This window comes from Vanacampus margaritifer, chromosome 9 (genome assembly GCF_051991255.1).
Source record: "Vanacampus margaritifer isolate UIUO_Vmar chromosome 9, RoL_Vmar_1.0, whole genome shotgun sequence".
NCBI classification, from domain to species: domain Eukaryota; kingdom Metazoa; phylum Chordata; class Actinopteri; order Syngnathiformes; family Syngnathidae; genus Vanacampus; species Vanacampus margaritifer.
Genome location: NC_135440.1, coordinates 18,838,165 through 18,855,721, shown reverse-complemented (window position 1 = coordinate 18,855,721; position 17,557 = coordinate 18,838,165). Strand labels below are relative to the sequence as shown.

The 17,557-nt window shown below is 40.6% G+C and overlaps 1 protein-coding gene and 2 long non-coding RNA genes across 5 annotated transcripts; all 3 read right to left on the bottom strand.

Annotated features, from left to right (window-relative positions):
* Window positions 1-64: 64 nt before the first annotated feature.
* On the bottom strand, window positions 65-12,232 carry snx27b (sorting nexin 27b). 3 transcript variants are annotated; one of them, XM_077576420.1, is made up of 13 exons: window positions 11,715-12,232; window positions 8,668-8,899; window positions 8,324-8,516; window positions 8,077-8,141; window positions 7,869-7,973; window positions 7,703-7,781; window positions 6,782-6,945; window positions 6,621-6,710; window positions 5,822-5,971; window positions 4,412-4,540; window positions 4,263-4,322; window positions 2,575-2,637; window positions 65-2,501 (listed from the first exon to the last, which is right to left on the bottom strand). In XM_077576420.1, the coding sequence occupies exons 1-13, from the start codon at window positions 12,059-12,061 to the stop codon at window positions 2,448-2,450; spliced, it is 1,731 nt and encodes a 576-aa protein (XP_077432546.1). In that variant the 5' UTR covers window positions 12,062-12,232; the 3' UTR covers window positions 65-2,447. The 3 variants fall into 3 exon arrangements, with proteins under 3 accessions (XP_077432546.1, XP_077432547.1, XP_077432545.1); XM_077576421.1 differs by having other exon boundaries at window positions 65-2,466; window positions 2,589-2,637; XM_077576419.1 differs by having other exon boundaries at window positions 2,589-2,637; window positions 11,715-12,231.
* An 896-nt stretch (window positions 12,233-13,128) lies between these two features.
* Window positions 13,129-14,075, bottom strand: LOC144058200 (uncharacterized). The gene is made up of 3 exons (XR_013295399.1): window positions 13,949-14,075; window positions 13,702-13,876; window positions 13,129-13,621 (listed from the first exon to the last, which is right to left on the bottom strand). It is a non-coding gene; the product is annotated as an uncharacterized LOC144058200 (long non-coding RNA).
* Window positions 14,076-16,029: 1,954 nt separating this feature from the next.
* Window positions 16,030-17,194, bottom strand: LOC144058063 (uncharacterized). The gene is made up of 3 exons (XR_013295375.1): window positions 16,833-17,194; window positions 16,481-16,648; window positions 16,030-16,386 (listed from the first exon to the last, which is right to left on the bottom strand). It is a non-coding gene; the product is annotated as an uncharacterized LOC144058063 (long non-coding RNA).
* Between the last annotated feature and the right edge of the window lie 363 nt (window positions 17,195-17,557).

Here is a 17,557-nt window from a genome sequence, read left to right as displayed (position 1 = left end):
ATGCATATTTTCTGAATCATTCAAATTTGTCAGGGTTGCTAATAACACTCATTACTGTGGTGCGTCAATTACACAAGGCATTTATTTTCACTTCATTTGTTTTAAAAGCATCTACATACAGTCGGTGAAAATGCAAACGTTCAGCACAAACTGTTGTGTGACAAAGGCAGACTTCCGAGTCACTCTCATTTTAAAAGCACTTTTCCCCCCCCAAGGGGAATAATACACAGTGAATTAATTTGTTCCAGGCTCACACAGGTGGCATTATAAAATGTTAATTAACTCTCCAGGCAATGCTTTAATGAAAATCTTCACATTCTAAATGTGAGCCTCAATCCAAGTGTGGATGAGGAGAAATGTTGAACTGATGGCTTCGTCAAAATACAATATAAACATATCGTTACATTAAAACTTGACATAATTAATACTATAAAGGCGCCAAGCATTACTATCATCAATAAGGCAGAATTTTTATACAGCTCTCATGTTGGATCTCATGAGCTCTGTCTGATGACATCATCACTCACAAGTTGGCTTCTGTTTTGATTACCACAATAACTACCTTTTCCTCCTAAATGATTTGAAATGCAAATAATAATAAATATTCACACATTTTCATATTTCATGGATGTTAATGTTGCATATTTTGCATGAATAATGGCATAAGCTATAATTACAATCTCTTATTACATTCCTCATTTGCCATACCTCATTTCGGTGCCGTTTGTATTAGATTACTCTGGAAACAATAACAGGATATCAAATTAGACAGTTCATCACATTAGACTGCAGCTACTGTGTGTCCAGCCCTTATCGAAAGTGCATGTATGAATTTCTTTAGTGCCGTTGTAAATATTTGTCAAATACCGGCTGAATTGGGAGCGCGTGAGGGATTTACCCGCTGAGCGAGGAAGCATCTGCAGCAATAAATTGTCGTATGTTTGAATTAAGGCCTATTAATTACTGCCAGTGGGGGAGCCAGCAGGGGGAGAAGGACCCCTGCTGGTCAGTCTGGGTCATGCACACAGCTCAGAGTAAACAACTGTCACTTTTTCTCAGGCTAATTCTCCAAAAGGACTTAAGTCTTTAGGCTTGTTTATATAATACTATAAATATATGAAGGGTTGAATGATAGCTCAATGCGGAACACACAGCGGCTTAGAAACCAGTCAGTCACAATTTGAAAGTAAACTACAGTGCAAACCGCATCAATCCTTGGGAGGGAGAATGTGAAAACACCCTGTTGAAATACTGGAAAAATATATAAATATACTTCAATCCAAAACAGGTTCGGACTTAAATCCAAAAGCTGAAGTGGGCATCGCAATCTGACACATTTGGAGAACTTGCTGCAACCCAAATACTGTATGACTGAATGCTCCCTTTTACCGGTAAGCTAAAAGTGCTCCAACAATCGTCTAGGTCGAATTTCACTTATTTGTAACCAGCTTACTGGGTTTATTTGTTGCAACTTTTCCCTCCTCAAAGATTGCTTCGTTTTTTTGCTGCTCACTTTCTATAACCTCAGTACGTGGCATCCTGTAATACATAACGCGACGTCTTGTGTATACAGTGGTTCCTTGACTTAAAAGTGAGCTGACTTGGTTTTTGCTTTTTGAACAAATACGAAATATAAAGTGCTGGGTGGCGGCAGCAAATTCAACTCAATTTGCTTCAAACACACAGTGAACAATTCTTCAAAAAAGGCATTCAGCTGTTTAATGCCACTCCCAGTTGATGTTTACGGTCAAACTAAAAATAAAACAAAGAGAATTCCACGGGCGTTGGCCTCCGAGAACCAATACATGAAGGCAGACAATATACCAATGCTCAGGCATATATTCTTTATCTTCCACAAAAAACAACTAATATTACTATTATTGCGACTTACTGAGTTGTGAAATTCTTCATGCGTGTGTCTGTCTGTATTACACTGCCCCTTTCCATGGGAAAAGATGACTTGACTTGTGAGTGTTCTGAGATAAGAGCATGGTCACAGATCATATTGGACTAGCAAGTCAAGGAGCCACTGATCAGTTCGCGTGAGCTTTTAGAACCCATTACAACAGGCCAAAACTGTCTGAGGATGACGGTTTCCTGCTCCATATTTTCCAGTTTCCCTTTTAAAAGTTGCAAAAGACGTTGTCTTTTCATCTCCGCCTCTTAAGGCTAACTTACCTCACGTTGTCCGGATTGCAGTCAAGTTGCTCTTGATGCTCTCAATGCATGATTATGTGCTGGATTCAAAAGTTCTCTACATGTTTTGCAGATGTTTACTGGTTCGTGTGTGTCTGTTGGACGGAAGCGTAAATGCTGACCGTGTCCTAAACAGCCGAGCATCGCTGCAGTTCAGAAGAGGGCCGGGCTGGGGCGAGTGGACGATTCCGGCGTGTAGTCAAGAGGTGACGACGATCTGTCTCGCTGGGGGCCTCCATCCCTTCGGTACCTCAGCAGCTGGAAAATATTCTGCGGCGGCAAACAGGACGGGGTCTGAAATAGACCTGAGGAAAAAAAAAACAGGAATGATCATGTCAGGCTTTTTGCTTATTGGGATTGAGGCAGGCAAAGCTTTACCTTGCCACACATACCGTCGTGGGAGCAGTTCTTGTTGTCTTTGTCCGTAGCCTCCTCCTCCAACTGTGGACATTGAAAACAGCGCATAGGTTTCATAATACTAATTCCCCCCCCCCCCCCCCGCCACTTCTTCATACAGGATTTCTGCAGGTATCAGCAAATCGAATTGAATGCTTTTAAGGCCGTTTTTAATGCAACTTAACGTTAATATATCCATATATGCATATACTGTACTCATTATACATTAGGGATGTCGGTGATTTGCATTAATTAATCCGTTTCCATGATTAATCGCAATTATATCTGCTCTAAATGCACAATAAAATATTGTTTCAAGTTTTTCATACTTTTGTTAACATAAAATTGGACGAATATGGTTACCAAATACAAATGCGGTTGTAACTTATTTCATTGATAAAATTATTTTATAGAAAGTATTACATAAAGTTTTTTAAGTTAAAAACACATACCTTTTTCCCCACTAGTTGGCATTAGTGTTTCATGTTGCACATTGGTGACAGAAATAGTATATTTTTATTTTCAATTTCAGAGCAATTGGTACTTGGAACATGAAGCAACTTGTGGACTCCACCTGAAAGAGGCTAATTATTTGTCCTCTTTTGCATGTTCCAAATTTTTGAAGACAGATTTCTTGTAAGAAAAAACACCTTGCAAGGATGATTTATTAAACAGAGAATTCTCCGGTCACGGCAACAACACTGAACATCACGTATGAGGTGGACTTTTCAGAGTGCGCATGTGCCCCCTCCCTCGGGGAAGAGGGCTTCTTATAGTAAAGTAAAACGCCTCTCTCCTCCTACTAAGAATGAGTAGAACAGATTGGTTCTCACACAATATGTTACATAATATTATTTTCATACACAGACTGCAGCTGTATTCATCTCTAGACAAAATATACTTTCAGGGCACCTCTCGTCCCAAAACAATATCTCACAAACAAATTGAACCAGATTTAGAGTGGCCGTGAGCGATGGTGCTCTCAGCGTATGTGTGTGGCAAAATCTGTTCTCACGAACAGAATGTGTTTTCGCACAGAACACTGAGAAGGAATTTTAGACGAAAACAAGGTTAAGGGCAAATTATACTGAGTTCAACACTATTTCACCTACTCTAAATTCTATAAAACATTTCAACATGGTTAATATATAAAATAAAGAATTAAAAATGTTAATAATGTCTAACACACCCTATTCACTAGTCCCCACAGATATATTGTATTCAAATTTTTAATGCCTCTGAACATCATATATAATGCTTGTTAATGCCATTCAAGGCCTTAATTTCTTTAGCAAAATCCATTTAATGCCTTTGATTGCTTTCTAATGACCCGTGGAAAACCTGTAATAAAATCCAATAAAAATCACAAATTTATTCGCCATTGATGCAAGTCGCCAGCCAGCCAGCCATGTTAAAGTCTGCGCTCATGCTGCCCCCCCAAACTAATTAAAAAAAAGCAAACGACTGTGGCTACATCATGTTCCCAAAATCTTCCTCAAAAGGTCTTGGATCCATGAGTGATGCAGTAAATAAAACGATGAGCTGACTAAACCAGTTTAACGGCTAACGGACGGAAATTAATGTGCACACGGTTACCTTTGTGGCTGACCACTTCCCTCTGAAATCAAGTACTGTTCAGTGGAAAGCAGCCAAAAATGGACGGTCCTTACCTCCTTTGTCCACTTGAGCTCGCAGAAAACTCTCTCGAAGCATTCGTGCATGTAGTTAAACTGGAATGACAAATAAGAAGTTATGGTAGAATGCAAAATGAATCCCTTTCCTGTGATTAAAAGAGCAAAACAAAGCTTTGTCTCCTCACATATGGTGTGAATATCTTGACCCAACGTGGTTTCTTCTCCCCTCGAACGTACTCGAAGCAAAAAGCGATGCCCTCTTCGTCAGTGTCCCACCGCTGCATCTCCCGCCACTCAAAGGCAATCACCTGGTTCTGAAGAGTGGTTGTTAGCGGACACAATGGACGGTAAGAGCCACAGGTTAAACCTTGGGCGAAGGGCTGAACATGAACAGACCCACTGGCCACTACATTAGGTACACCTGCTTCAGATTTGCATCAAAATCCTGTTGAAGGCATATATGGTCTGTATACTGGGGCTAGCTTTTGAAGAGGTGGACTGCACTTCATCATATTTAGAGCTGTTTCGAACATTTTTGTTGCATTATTTAGAAAATGGTTCAAAATATGGGCTGCATCTCTCGTATGACGCAAGACAGTACACCACGGCAACATCACCCACAAAATAAACTGCTTTTAGTTGAATCAATACCACTGTGACGTGGACGCTAAATATTATGTGAGTGTATAGGGGGAATACCAAGTTTATGTGAATCAAATAAAAAATAGATATATTAATTTCCCCCACAGATAAGCGACACCCCCACCCCCCCCCCCCCCGCTCTGTGATTGGCTGGAGGGGTAAACATAGACTTTCCCGCCCACAAACGTCTCTCTCATGGCAAAAACACAACAAAATGGCAAAATACAGGCTGTGGTGGCGGTGGATGATGACAAAAATCACCACCACACATTAACAGAAGCTCAGAGGTGTTGATTGAGAAAGATTACATGTGTATACATCCAGTGTTTAAGAAGTGTTTATATCTGAGTGAAAACTAAAAACCTCACCTTTAATCAAAATAATCTAGAAGAGTTTGTCCGACATGGAGTCTGCATTTTCTCTCTTTGCTTCCTCCCACATTCCCAAAAATATGCCTGCTAGGTTCATGGAAGATTCTAAGAGGTGAATGTGTGTGAATTTGTATTTGTCTCTATGTGCGCTATGATTGGCTAGCAAACAGTCCAGGATGTAGAAATTTAGCAACCGGGTCAAAATATCAGCTACACCTTTTTCTTGTTAAATACCTCTCCAACTAGCATATTGAATATGATTTTGTTTTTCTCATTGAGTAAAATAGCTTTTTGTTGTTAGCATTAGCTCAGCTCAAGGTTAGAACCAGAAATCAAAGTAAAGGGAATTACTGCCCCATAATGGTGCCACTTGGATTTTTTTTTTGCTGAGGGGCAAAGTGTTTATTTCTTCAAGGGAACAACGCACACGCCAGTTAAGAGCGGCGACGGCATCTATTAGAGCAGAGGTCAGTATTTTCCCGTAAGCAGCCCATGTATTGGATCTCATTAGATTGTGCAGGTGTGCCTGATGATCGTGCGTATATAGTTAAGTGGCGCACGCTAAGAAGCAGTTGCCCTTGCCTCGAGTGTCCCCTCCTCTGTGCAGGCGTGCAGCTTGAAGTGCTGAATGCTGATGGCCGCGACGACGTGGCCTTTACGTCTGGAGTCGCACGAGCAGTGAGGGAACAAGATTTCATTGTAGCCCTCGCAGACCCTCAACAAACTCAGATACTGTGATGGGAAAAGGGAGAGGACAGCACAGGTTAAAGATGACTTGGAACGCATGCAAGACTTTTCTGATACTTCAAAAATGACAGAATGTTTGTATGATTTTGTTTTATGTATTGATACAATGGATTGTAAATACAACAGAAAGGCCAGTTAGTGATCAAATAATAATGTTATTTGTCTTTTGACTTGATGAAGCAGCATCTGGCTCATGACCCACTGTTATTTTTTATGCACTGTACACCACATTCCAAGTAACTGACATTGGCGGACTTACCATTAGGCAAAAATAGGCAAATGCCAGAATTTTCCAGGGGCCCACAAATGTCCAATAAAAAACTGATGAATAAAGTTTCATCATTTTCACAATGCTTAATCTATCACGAACATTTCGGGTGCTGCCCCTCTTTTCTCTTGCGATGGAATATTCCATCTTCTTACTGTGTGAATGTTGTGTTAGTGTTATCAATTACTGGAAAAGCTTCGACAGCAGCTGTCGCATTTCTCTTCTTTCTTGTGAGGAATAAACCAGAAAGACAACCCTACCAATGTTTATTGTCATGACATATAATTATTATAGGTTCTGACAAACCTGGATTAAAAAGCTACTGTAAAACTGTCACTGGTATGTGTCTGTTTATGAGAGACTGACCATGGACATATTTTTCTGCTCGGCAACCTTCTGCAGCTGGTAGGATTTCTGCTCTACTTTGATGAAACCTTTCTTTACATCCTCCAAGGCCTGTAAAAAGAGAAATCAATTTAAAGAGGGGAAGAAATAAAGGTGCCGCCATTACAGAACACAACAAGCACCTGGTGGAAGAAGTAGCAGACAGCAAGTTGGTTGTCATTGAGCAAGGTCTCCTCTTCGGTAGTGAAGAGCCATTTCCGCATGATGAGGCAGGTTCCAGGGATGGCTGAGGTGTAGTTTTGCACGTACAGCTTGTGGGGGAACTCGTTGGGGGCGAGTTTACGTACTGAACAAAAGAAAGGAGAGCAGCTGGAGAAAGACGACAAATGCAAAATATAGAGGACAAATATGCCTCATTCATAAGGTAAAAAATAAAAAATATATTTTTTTATGAAACAAAAATTTATTCACTGACAATTATTATATATATGTATGTTTTTTTTATTATTTATAGCCAATGTGAGTAGTTTTATTTCCAATCTGTTTACACTGTTTATCTCACTTTATTTCTTTACTATAATTTCTTTTTTCCTTTTACCCATTCATTTGGTCACACTGACTTCTAATTAAAGGCAAATATGAGTCATAAAAGTTTGGTTCTTAACTTGTTCACTCCCAGCCATTTTCACTGAAGCAATCCCCTTTGCTCCCGGCTGATTTACTGGATTTTGACTGATTTTGCAAGGCCCACAGAATATTGTGTTCTATTGCTATAAAAACACCTACCAAAAGAAAGATTAGAGTCTCTTCTTTCATCAGGAAAAAAAAAAACATATTTAAATCTGTTTCCGTTTTGCAGCAATTAGCATTAGAATGTAGCTAAGTTTAATCATTATTTACAAATCGGTTTTAAACACTAGGGAAAAAAAGGCTTTTTGCAACATGGCCCTGGTTGATCTCTTATACTCTGCTGCCATCTGCTGGCCATTTTTGTAACAACTACCATTGCTACAAATATGTTTTTTGGGACAATGGTAATATTTAAAATAGAACACATTTATACGTTTTTGGGTGCAGATGAGTTAATTATAATATATACTCACAGAAGGTTTGCTCGATGACCTCAAACAGTGCAAAGTAGCTGGCCGTTAAGCTGTCCATCCCTAGTTTCATGACCAAAGCCTGAAAAACAAAGAAAGAGGTCAAGCAATATGAGAAATGTAACATGACTAATAGTAAAGAGACATGACGTTTTTTTTTTTTTTGTACCTGATACACCTCATCAGTGGTGGAATTTTTGCGAACCCGCACAGTGAGCGTGGTCATATCGGGAACGGCTATTCTCAACTCCACATCCCACACGCCGTTGTAGTTCTAGATCATGAGAGGGAAATATGTAGTGAGGTAATATGCTGCATTGCAAAAAAAAAACATGCACATATTTGCATATAATGCACAAATAGCAATAATTTCTTACTTCATCTGACTCGGACAGGAACTCTTGCATGATGTCACTCTCACCAATGACCCTCACAGAGCACACTGCAGATAAACGGTATAAAAAAGTGGAAGTGGAAAGATGGATGTTATACGAGTCCTCCCAGTTCAGTGTGCAGTAAATATTATTGGAGTTCATAAATATGTATAAATATTTGGGACTTATTTATGATGCATGCTGCAAGGTGCACTAAAAGATATGCCAAAAGAACCTTCTCACTCCACACCTCTCTCCAGATATTCTTCCAGGCCTCTGCGCCGCGCATCCAGCTGCTGTTCCGACAGAGAAAAAGGCCATTTCCCGGGAAGTTTGGGGAACGTGAAGTTGGCAAACTCTCTCTTCAGGTTTTGGTGAAGTATCACAAACTCTCGATAGCGTTTAGAGCACAGCTGCCTTCCCGCTATGTAGACATTATATACCTGCAGGGAGAGAAGGTAGATAGAGATAGGTTAGATAAAGATAACTATATAGCGCATTTGCTAATGTAACAACATACTGTTTCATTAGCATTGGACTTCAGAGGTTCGACCAAAACTTTCCAGCACTCAAATCTTCCTCTCAAGTACTCACCACAAACTTATCCTGATTGAGCTCAGTGTGTTTGTAGCTGGGCACCGAGATTGGGACGGCCTGCTTGTCCAAGTAGTCGTAACAGAATTGGGCCGAGCCGTCATCCCCGACATCCAGGCAGTCGGCTTCCTGAGGCGGGACTGAGAGCACGGTCAGCACCAGCTCCATCTCTCCGGCCCGGATCAGGTCCACCACCTGCTTGTGCGTCGCGCCTTCGACATTCACTCTGTTTCTATTCAAAGGAAGACGTGTCAAGGAAGGCAAAATGATAAGTAATTCACAGACAAGGGTCACAACAATCACAATTTTATACCATCAAATATGGAAAAATTAAGTTAAGATCACTTCAGATTTTTTTTTTTTTAAATTGACCTGAAATCTTCCTGTGTCAAAGTGAACCATTAGCTTTAAAAAAAGACAGCAAATTAACCTTACTCGGTTCATGTTGTCAGCTAACGGTTAGCCAGCTGCTAACCTGAGCCAACTCTACACTCTTATTCGACGATTCCCACGTCAGTCACCGTTTTAACCAAACACACTCTAAGCCAAACATATTATAGCACCTAACATGAGGGTGGCGACCATAATCATGCCTGCACCTCATATGCACCTGTTGTGTGTTGAACACTGTAATATTGTCATATTTTAACTCATTCAATGCCATAAAAATAAAAAATAAAGATTATTAAAAATTAGGGGCAAGAGGCGATTACATTTTTTTATTGCAATTAATCGCATGACTTCACTAGTTAACTCGCGATTAATCACAAATTTCATATCTGTTCTAAATGTACAATAAAAAAATGATAGGTTTTCATACTCTTGTTAACAAAAGTGGGAAAAAAATGTTAAACTAATAGAAATAGTTAAAATGAATTTTTGACGTTTATAGCCGTCAATGGCAGTGAATGAGTTAATAAGCGGTTGGGATGAGGATCAGCACCTCCAAATCCGAGACCATGGTCCTCAGTCGGAAAAGGGTGGAGTGCCCTCTCCGGGTCGGGGAGGAGGTCCTGCCCCAAGTGGAGGAGTTCAAGTATCTTGGGGTCTTGTTCACGAGTGAGGGTAGGTTAGAGCGGGAGATCGACAGGCGGATCGGTGCAGCGTCTGCAGTGATGCGGACGCTGTATCGGTCCGTTGTGGTGAAGAAGGAGCTGAGCCGAAAGGCAAAGCTCTCGATTTACCGGTCGATCTACGTTCCTACCCTCACCTATGGTCACGAGCTGTGGGTCGTGACCGAAAGAACAAGATCCCGGATACAAGCGGCCGAAATGAGTTTCCTCCGCAGGGTAGCCGGGCTCTCCCTTAGAGATAGGGTGAGAAGCTCGGTCATCCGAGAGGGACTCAGCGTCGAGTCGCTGCTCCTCCACGTTGAGAGGAACCAGTTGAGGTGGCTCGGGCATCTGGTTCGGATGCCTCCTGGACGCCTCCCTGGGGAGGTGTTCCGGGCATGTCCTACCGGCAGGAGGCCCCGGGGACGACCCAGGACACGCTGGAGAGACTATGTCTCTCGGCTGTCCTGGGAACGCCTTGGGGTCCCGTCGGATGAGCTGGCTGAAGTGGCTGGGGAGAGGGAAGTCTGGGCTTCCCTGCTAAAGCTGCTGCCCCCGCGACCCGACCCCGGATAAGCGGAAGAAGACGGACGGACGGACGGAGTTAATAAGCACAACAAAAAAAAAATCATCAAAATTGGAAGTTGGGTTTTTGTGCAAAAAATCTGTGCCACCATGAAGCAAGAGCAGCACAGTGTAAGTTAAGTATGTGGAGCAGCTGCTGTTCATGCTAAAGCAGCTGCCAAAAGTGCGCTTCAAGCTAATTAAAACAATTCCCAAAAGGACCTGGTGGTGTTTTGTGTTACGATCTTGCTAATGGCGCTGATAGAGAACAGCAGTGATGCAAGATGCTGGTAGCAGAGGCAGCTGGAACACAGACCAACAGGAAATGCTTTTAGGACTTTTAACTTGTGACTGACAGCTGATCTGTTGTCAGCTGTTATTATTATGTCACACAACACGGTATAATGCTACATGAGTCCAACAAATGAAGCCAGGAGGTAGAATGAGAGGCAATAAGCAGGTGTAGTGACAAAAAAAAAAGTGGTGACCAGTGCAAAGCACCGACTTAGCACTTTGGCAGCACTTCAATCCTGCAGTTTTATGACTCCATAAGCACCTCATGCAGTGACTTTTGGTCCTGCAACTTCAGCGCTTTCCACTGTGTCATCAAGTCAGTTGTTTTCCTGTGTTTCCAGTGAATGATTTATGTTTTCAATTGCCTTGGTTCACCTGTGATGAGATCTCTTTTTTGTTGTTGGTCATTAATGATTTCATCCTCTTTGCAAAACAGTCTACTTGTAGAAGTACTTGGACAATGAACTTATTTGTCATCATTTTGCCTTCACACGCCGCATAACATTATTTGAAAGAAGTCTAGTAACTACATTTTCAGGGGCTCAAAAGTATTTGGACAAGTGACATGAAAATAATTTCCCTAAATTTTGAGGCAATGAAATATCAAAATAAAGTCTCATACGGGCAATGACAAAACCTATACACAAGCGCCCAGAAATATTGGGGTCACCAAACTGCCAGGTTACTGCAGGCTATCCATTGCCAAAGCGGCATGCAGCTGCCAGCCAATGAGATGGCAACTTTGCCAGAGAAAAACCAATCAGTGATAACCGTTCCTGTCTTTGCATACCTTGCACGCACACACCCACAGATGAAACTGAAGCAGATGCTGTACGCTGTCCTCTCCATAGCAACAGAGCCTAACATCATCAACCGCCAATCAGCGTAATGCGGTCAAATGCAAGTCACAATTTAGTGATGCTGAGCGTGAACTGGCTTGATGGTGATAGGTCGAATAAAAGGTGTACAATTATTAGAATTGGGGTGCGAGATGGAACTAGTGTGACAGGAATGTATAATGACCCCTTGCACAAACATCCCATTCACTAGCCCAGTGCAGCTTTCACACTGACACACTACACTGTCTGTCGCGTTGATTTTGTAAACAAACAATAGAAGCATGGGTGTTCCACTTACACTTCAAGGATCCTGTCCCCTTTCGAAATACCGGCTCTCTCGGCAGCACCTCCCGGTAGGACCGCACTGACGTGCTGCAGCGGAGCGTACAGTTCCCCGTTGATGCTCCGAAGTTGCCCTCCTTCACTAACTTGGCCCCGAACGTTGAAACCATAACCCGAGTCTGACTTGACTATTCGGATAAGCCGTGGGCCCGACGTCACGGTGCTACTCGGGCTCTGGAAGACGCCGTAGCCGTCGCCGTCGCCGCCACCGGCGTCCGGAGTAATGTCGCCGCTTCGGGTGCCGTTACACGCCGAATGCTGAGGCAGCGGTGTACAAAACGCGTGCCCCTGGACATCCGCCATTTGTTACAGCACTTTTGCCATCCGCCCCAGTAGGGAAAACGGAGATGAAGCGACGGATATTAGCTGGATAGCGGCAGGCTAATCAGCTGTGTTAGCTAACCCGTTAAACTGCCCGGGAGAGCGGAAAATTCCGAAAGAAGCCGATGGTTAACGAGACCGCGCCTCGGCGCGTTCACGTGAACTGTATTAGTGGTGGCTGAACCCAACCGATTTTCAATTGCACAAAAAAAAAAAAAAATCTTTGAAACAAATCTCACGGTAAACCACCAAACAAAAACGTCACATAACGTATGAGTACTAAAAATAAAGATGATGTCTCATTTTACTACAATTGACGTACTTTGTGTAAAATCTGGGTCGGTTAAATTGAACACAAAGCTGACCTACTCTCGGGAAGCCATGACTTATTCTCACAGATGGATAGTTGCCAACAATTGTACTCAAGTAAGAGTAAAATGTACCCATCAAAATAATTACTTGAGCAAGTAAAAAAGATACTCAAGTTGAAGTGCTGTTGTACGGAAGCGTATTGCATTCACTTGGGGGAAAAAAAAACCCCTCCTGTTTTTCTGACAAATTTTTTTGGGTTGCTTTTTTTTAGAGTATTTTTTTTTCTTTCTTGTTTTTCTGACTAATTTTTTGGGGTTGCTTTGTTTTTTTGAGTATTTTTTTTCTTTCTGTTTTCTGAATATTTTTTTCAGTTTTACTGAAAAAAAATGTCCCAAAAAATATTCAGAAAAACAGGCTGAAAAAAAAAATATTCAGAAAAACAGGAGAAAAAAATGTTCAGAAAAACAGAGGAAAAAAATTATTTAAAAAAACAGAAAAAAAAAATTCAGAAAAACAGAGGGAAAAAAATATTTTAAAAAACAGAAAAAAAAATTCAGAAAAACAGAGGAAATTTTTTTTTTTAAAAAACAGAAAAAAAAATTCAGAAAAACAGAGGGAAAAAAATTATTTAAAAAAACAGAATTTTTTTTTTTAAAAAAACAGGGGAAAAAAATATTCAAAAAAATTAGTCAGAAAAACAGGACTTTTTTTTTTCAAGTGAGCGCAATACGCTTCCGTACTGTTGTGAGTTCGTATTTATTTATTTTTAATCAAATCCAAATATTACCCAACAACATAACTTTAACTTTGATTGATAAATCAGCAATGCTGGCACGTTTTCTTATTCAAAATCTCAACACTAGGTGGCAGCAGTAGTAATGTAAACACAGTCCAGAGGATGCACATACAGTAGCATACAGCATTAAAAAAAAAATCACACAAGACCAAATTAATCAAATACAATTTGTATGGATCAAACTGAGGAAAAAAGTCATTTATCATTCATGACATTTTATAGTCAAGACTAATACAAGTGTATTACTCAAGGACTTAGAATAGTTTAGTGTTTGTTAAAGCAAGCATAAACATACAAAGTATATGTTTTCATGAAGGTGACAACAATGTAAGGAATGTTGCCATAAGAACACAAAACTCATTGAAGTCCATAACACCGTCGCCATTGGAGTCCAGCCTGTTGAAGAAGTCATTCAGTGACTGACTGCTGTTGAGCTACACAAAAGCAGTAAAATAGTCAAACACTTGGGAATGATAAAGACTTTCATCTTTTTCTCTCTCTCTCTCTCTCTCACCTGCATTAAGCACTCTTTGCGGAGCATCAAAGCAAAATCTGCTTGGGTCATAGTGTTTGTTTCCCCTGACATCGCTGCATACTCTATAAATGTTTCCTGTAGAATGCTCATTGCTTCTAGCAACCTTGGCTTTGTGCACATTCCTTCCAACTTTTTCTGAGTGCTCATGTTGGTTCTGGAAGGAGAGAATATCGTATGTACTTAATGTCTAACACAAATTTTTTTGGGGAAAGAAATCTCCACTTACCGAACTTTGTGTTATCAGCTGATGAGTTTAAATGGCGTTGGAGAGGAAAAGTGTCAACAGAAGACGGTACAGACCTTTTAAGCAACAGTTGGCGACACACCTTGCCACCCCTTTTGAGCAATGTGAAATGTGGCGTGTTTTGTCTGAGCAGATTTGGGTGACAAGAAGCCCTATTTGTAGAATTTAAAAAGTCATATAGCCTAACCTACAGAACAGTGGTGCCCTGAAATGCAAAATTGAAGTTGAAATCAAGTTCAAAAAATTTGGAGGGCAATAATAAGTTCTATGTGCCCCCACTAGTCTAAACACGCTATTGAGATTGAAAGATTACCTTTATCTTTGTAATCTTTTGCGTGTTCAAATAAATCAAAGATGAGATTCTTGTGAAGAGGGTCCTTGTAAGGTTAATTTATTACAGAGATCTCTGGTCACACACTTGTGTATGAATTTATAAAACCCCACCAGACGCCTGGACAGGATGTAAAAAAGTGGACATGTCCAGGCAAAAGAGAACATATGGTTATCCTAGCGTAGCGCCCTAGCATCCTAGCTAGGGCGGCCCTAGCATAGCGCCCTAGCTGACGTGAATCTTAAATCAACATCACATGATATGGCTTTACAAAATAACAACATATTCAAAAGCAACGCATTATCTCGGAAGACTAAGAGGATGTTTTGACACGGAACTTTTGATGACATTTTTATTTACCGGTTCTTACTGAGAAATCCACTTCTATTTTTGGTCTCTTTTTGTCTCTGACACACTTTGTTTGTTCTAGTCTGCAACAGGTTCTCACAACCAATTTGATGTCGGCAGTTCAATTATTAAAAACAAGCTTTTGGTGACACACCCAACAACACACTTTTGACAGTAACAGTATGTTCTAATTTAATTTGCTTGTTTTGAGTCACACGGCAAAATTACGTTCTATTTACAAAGGCACATGTTCATGTTATTCACATCACATGATACTTGTGTATGCGGAATTCAAGCCTTTCGTTCTTCACATTGGCCATTTCTTCTTCTTCGTGTGCCAGGTCTGCTACAGAGTTCGGCGATCATTATTTACCTTACTATATAGCTTAATAAACATGATACATACGTCTTTAACAGTATCAAAATGTAGCCATAAAAGCAGAATATTCACTTGTCTTCATTTTTCATCATGCTTTGTAGCAGAATTTCATGAATAGAGGTTTTAACAGATTTTTGCACAGATTAATTTTGAGAGCTGATGTCCTTCAGTGATGAAAGACGTCACGTGTACTATAAATAAACAGGTTTCCTGCTATTGCTCCTTTAACAGCTTTCTTGAATGCCTTTTTTGCTACCATGGCAACAGCCACAACAGAATGTGACCTGACATGACCTGATCTTATCTGACTTGAAAATTACCTGACATGTCATGGCATGAGAAGACATGATCATGACATGACCTAGAGGAAACTGACGCAAGTTACGGAGAACATGCAAACTCCACACATGAGGGCCAAGATCCAAACACCAAACTTTAACACTGAGAGGCAGGTGTCATTAACTCATTTGCTGCTATTGACGGCTATAGACGTCCAAAATTCATTTGTACTATTTCTATTTAACATTTTTTCCATTTTTGTTAACAAGAGTATGAAAATCTAGATTTTTTTTTGTATATTTAGAACAGATGTAAAATTTGTGATAAATCGTGAGTTAACTAGTGAAGCCATGCGATTAATTACGATTACAAATTTTAATCGCCTGATGCCCCTTATTTTTAATAATCCTTTCTTTTTTAAAAAAAAAACTAAGAAAAATTAATCAACTTTTTTTTTTAAAGAAAAGATTATTAAAAATTAGGACGTCAGGCGATTACAATTTTTAATCGTAATTAATCGCATGACTTCACTAGTTAACTCGCAATTAATCCCAATTTTTATATCTGTTTTAATACAATAAAAAATGTTCTAGGTTTTCAAACTCTTGTTAACAAAAGTGGGAAAAAAATGTTAAACTAATAAAAATCTTTTTTGCTGGAATTTTTTACGTCTATAATGGCAGTGAAAGAGTTAATGTTGATAATAAACAGACAGGATCACCAGAATGATCAATCTTCATTGTTTATTCAGTTAATTGCATTGACAAAAAAACTGAGAAACATTAGTTTGGCATTTCAACCCTAATTATTGCCCCTCCCGCCTCTGCCACCTCTGCCGCCCCGGCCACCTCGTTCTTTGTCATCATCATCATCATCACTGCTTCCTCCTCTGTCACCTTTCCTACCTTTGCCACCACCCCATTTGCCACCACCACCCTTACGACCCTTCCTGCCAGCCTTTTTGCGGTGACATTGAATCATTTTGCCCACAACGCAGATGTATTCCTTGAAGGTGAGCTGGCCATCATTGTTCTTATCCAGCTCGTCAAAGAACCCGTCGATATCAGATAGCTCGAGTTTTCCCTGTAAACACACAAAATGGGCCACTTGAGGAAAAAAAAAGAAGCCATACAACCGTATTCTGTGGTGAGAATAAGTTTGCTGTTTTGTCACTTACGCTATAATCAGGTGAATTGATTTCCTCAGTCACCAGCGCCGTAAACTCTTCCCTGCTCAAACTGTCGCTTTCATCACTGGAGTGCTCTTCAAAGAGATCCACAAATTTTTCAATAACATCTTGCATCTTTTGAGGCATAGCTGCTTTGGGAGGGTAAAAACTCTGTTTCTGGTAAAAGATGTGGGGGGAAGGAGAAAATAGGTCAATGTTAGGGATCTTCAGCATGTTTGCGGAATGGGCTAAAAACTTAATAAATTGGTACAAATGCAAATGACATTGTATTGTAATAATGATAAAATAATGCAGATACAAAAGTCATACAGTACATATCACAAGTTCCATCAGTACTTACGGAATGTTTAGTGAGATCTTATCTGGTTCTCCAGCAACGGTAGTCGTCTGAATGAAGTGAACTCTCTCATATAGTGTTTACGTGACTCATCTTGACTCCACCTTGACAGGTTTCACTGGTTTAATTGTGACTAAGCCTCGTTTCCACCGACCGTATCTACCCATGTCTACTCTACTTGGCTCTACGCCAAAAAGCAGTGCGCCTCCACCACCCCGGGAGCCTCTCCTCACCTTGCCAGTGATGTCATGCTAAGGCGACCGCAGCTAGCGTGCGCTGCACACACAGGCAAAAACAATGGCGAGCGCAAGCAATGGTTTGTGCCTGTTTAATTCAGACCTGAAGACATCGAATGAATATTGCAACAACCAGAAGACTGCATTCAATAATGTTGAAAAGGTTTGCACCTCCTCAAAAGTCCAAGCATGAATCCGTTTGGAAGCCATTGTTGTCCTCTCTTCATTGTTAATGGCAGCTGTTTTTCCGGGGTGGTGGTTTACGCAGCTGCACATTGATGACGACGAACCAATCATTGGTCTCGTTTTGGAACTGGGCTACTTTTTTTTTTTTACAACCGCAAAAGAGGAAAAGCCAGGAAAAGCGAGTAGAGTAGAGCCGGGAAGATTCATTGGTGGAGACGGGGCTTTTGCAAAGTAGAGTAGAGTAGATACCGGCGGTGGAAACGAGGCTTAACAGTGCAGATGCTGCAGCCATAACATTTGTGAAAT

What these genes read in the sequence shown, in the direction of transcription:
- snx27b (XM_077576419.1), bottom strand. Translation starts at nt 12,061, where the DNA reads ATGGCGGATGTCCAGGGGCACGCGTTTTGTACACCGCTGCCTCAGCAT. An exon ending in CCACTGATGAGGTGTATCAG is followed by an intron (nt 7,782 to 7,868) that starts GTACAAAAAAAA and finishes TTTGTTTTTCAG; the next exon opens with GCTTTGGTCATGAAACTAGG. An exon ending in CAAGAACTGCTCCCACGACG is followed by an intron (nt 2,502 to 2,588) that starts GTATGTGTGGCA and finishes TTTTTTCCTCAG; the next exon opens with GTCTATTTCAGACCCCGTCC.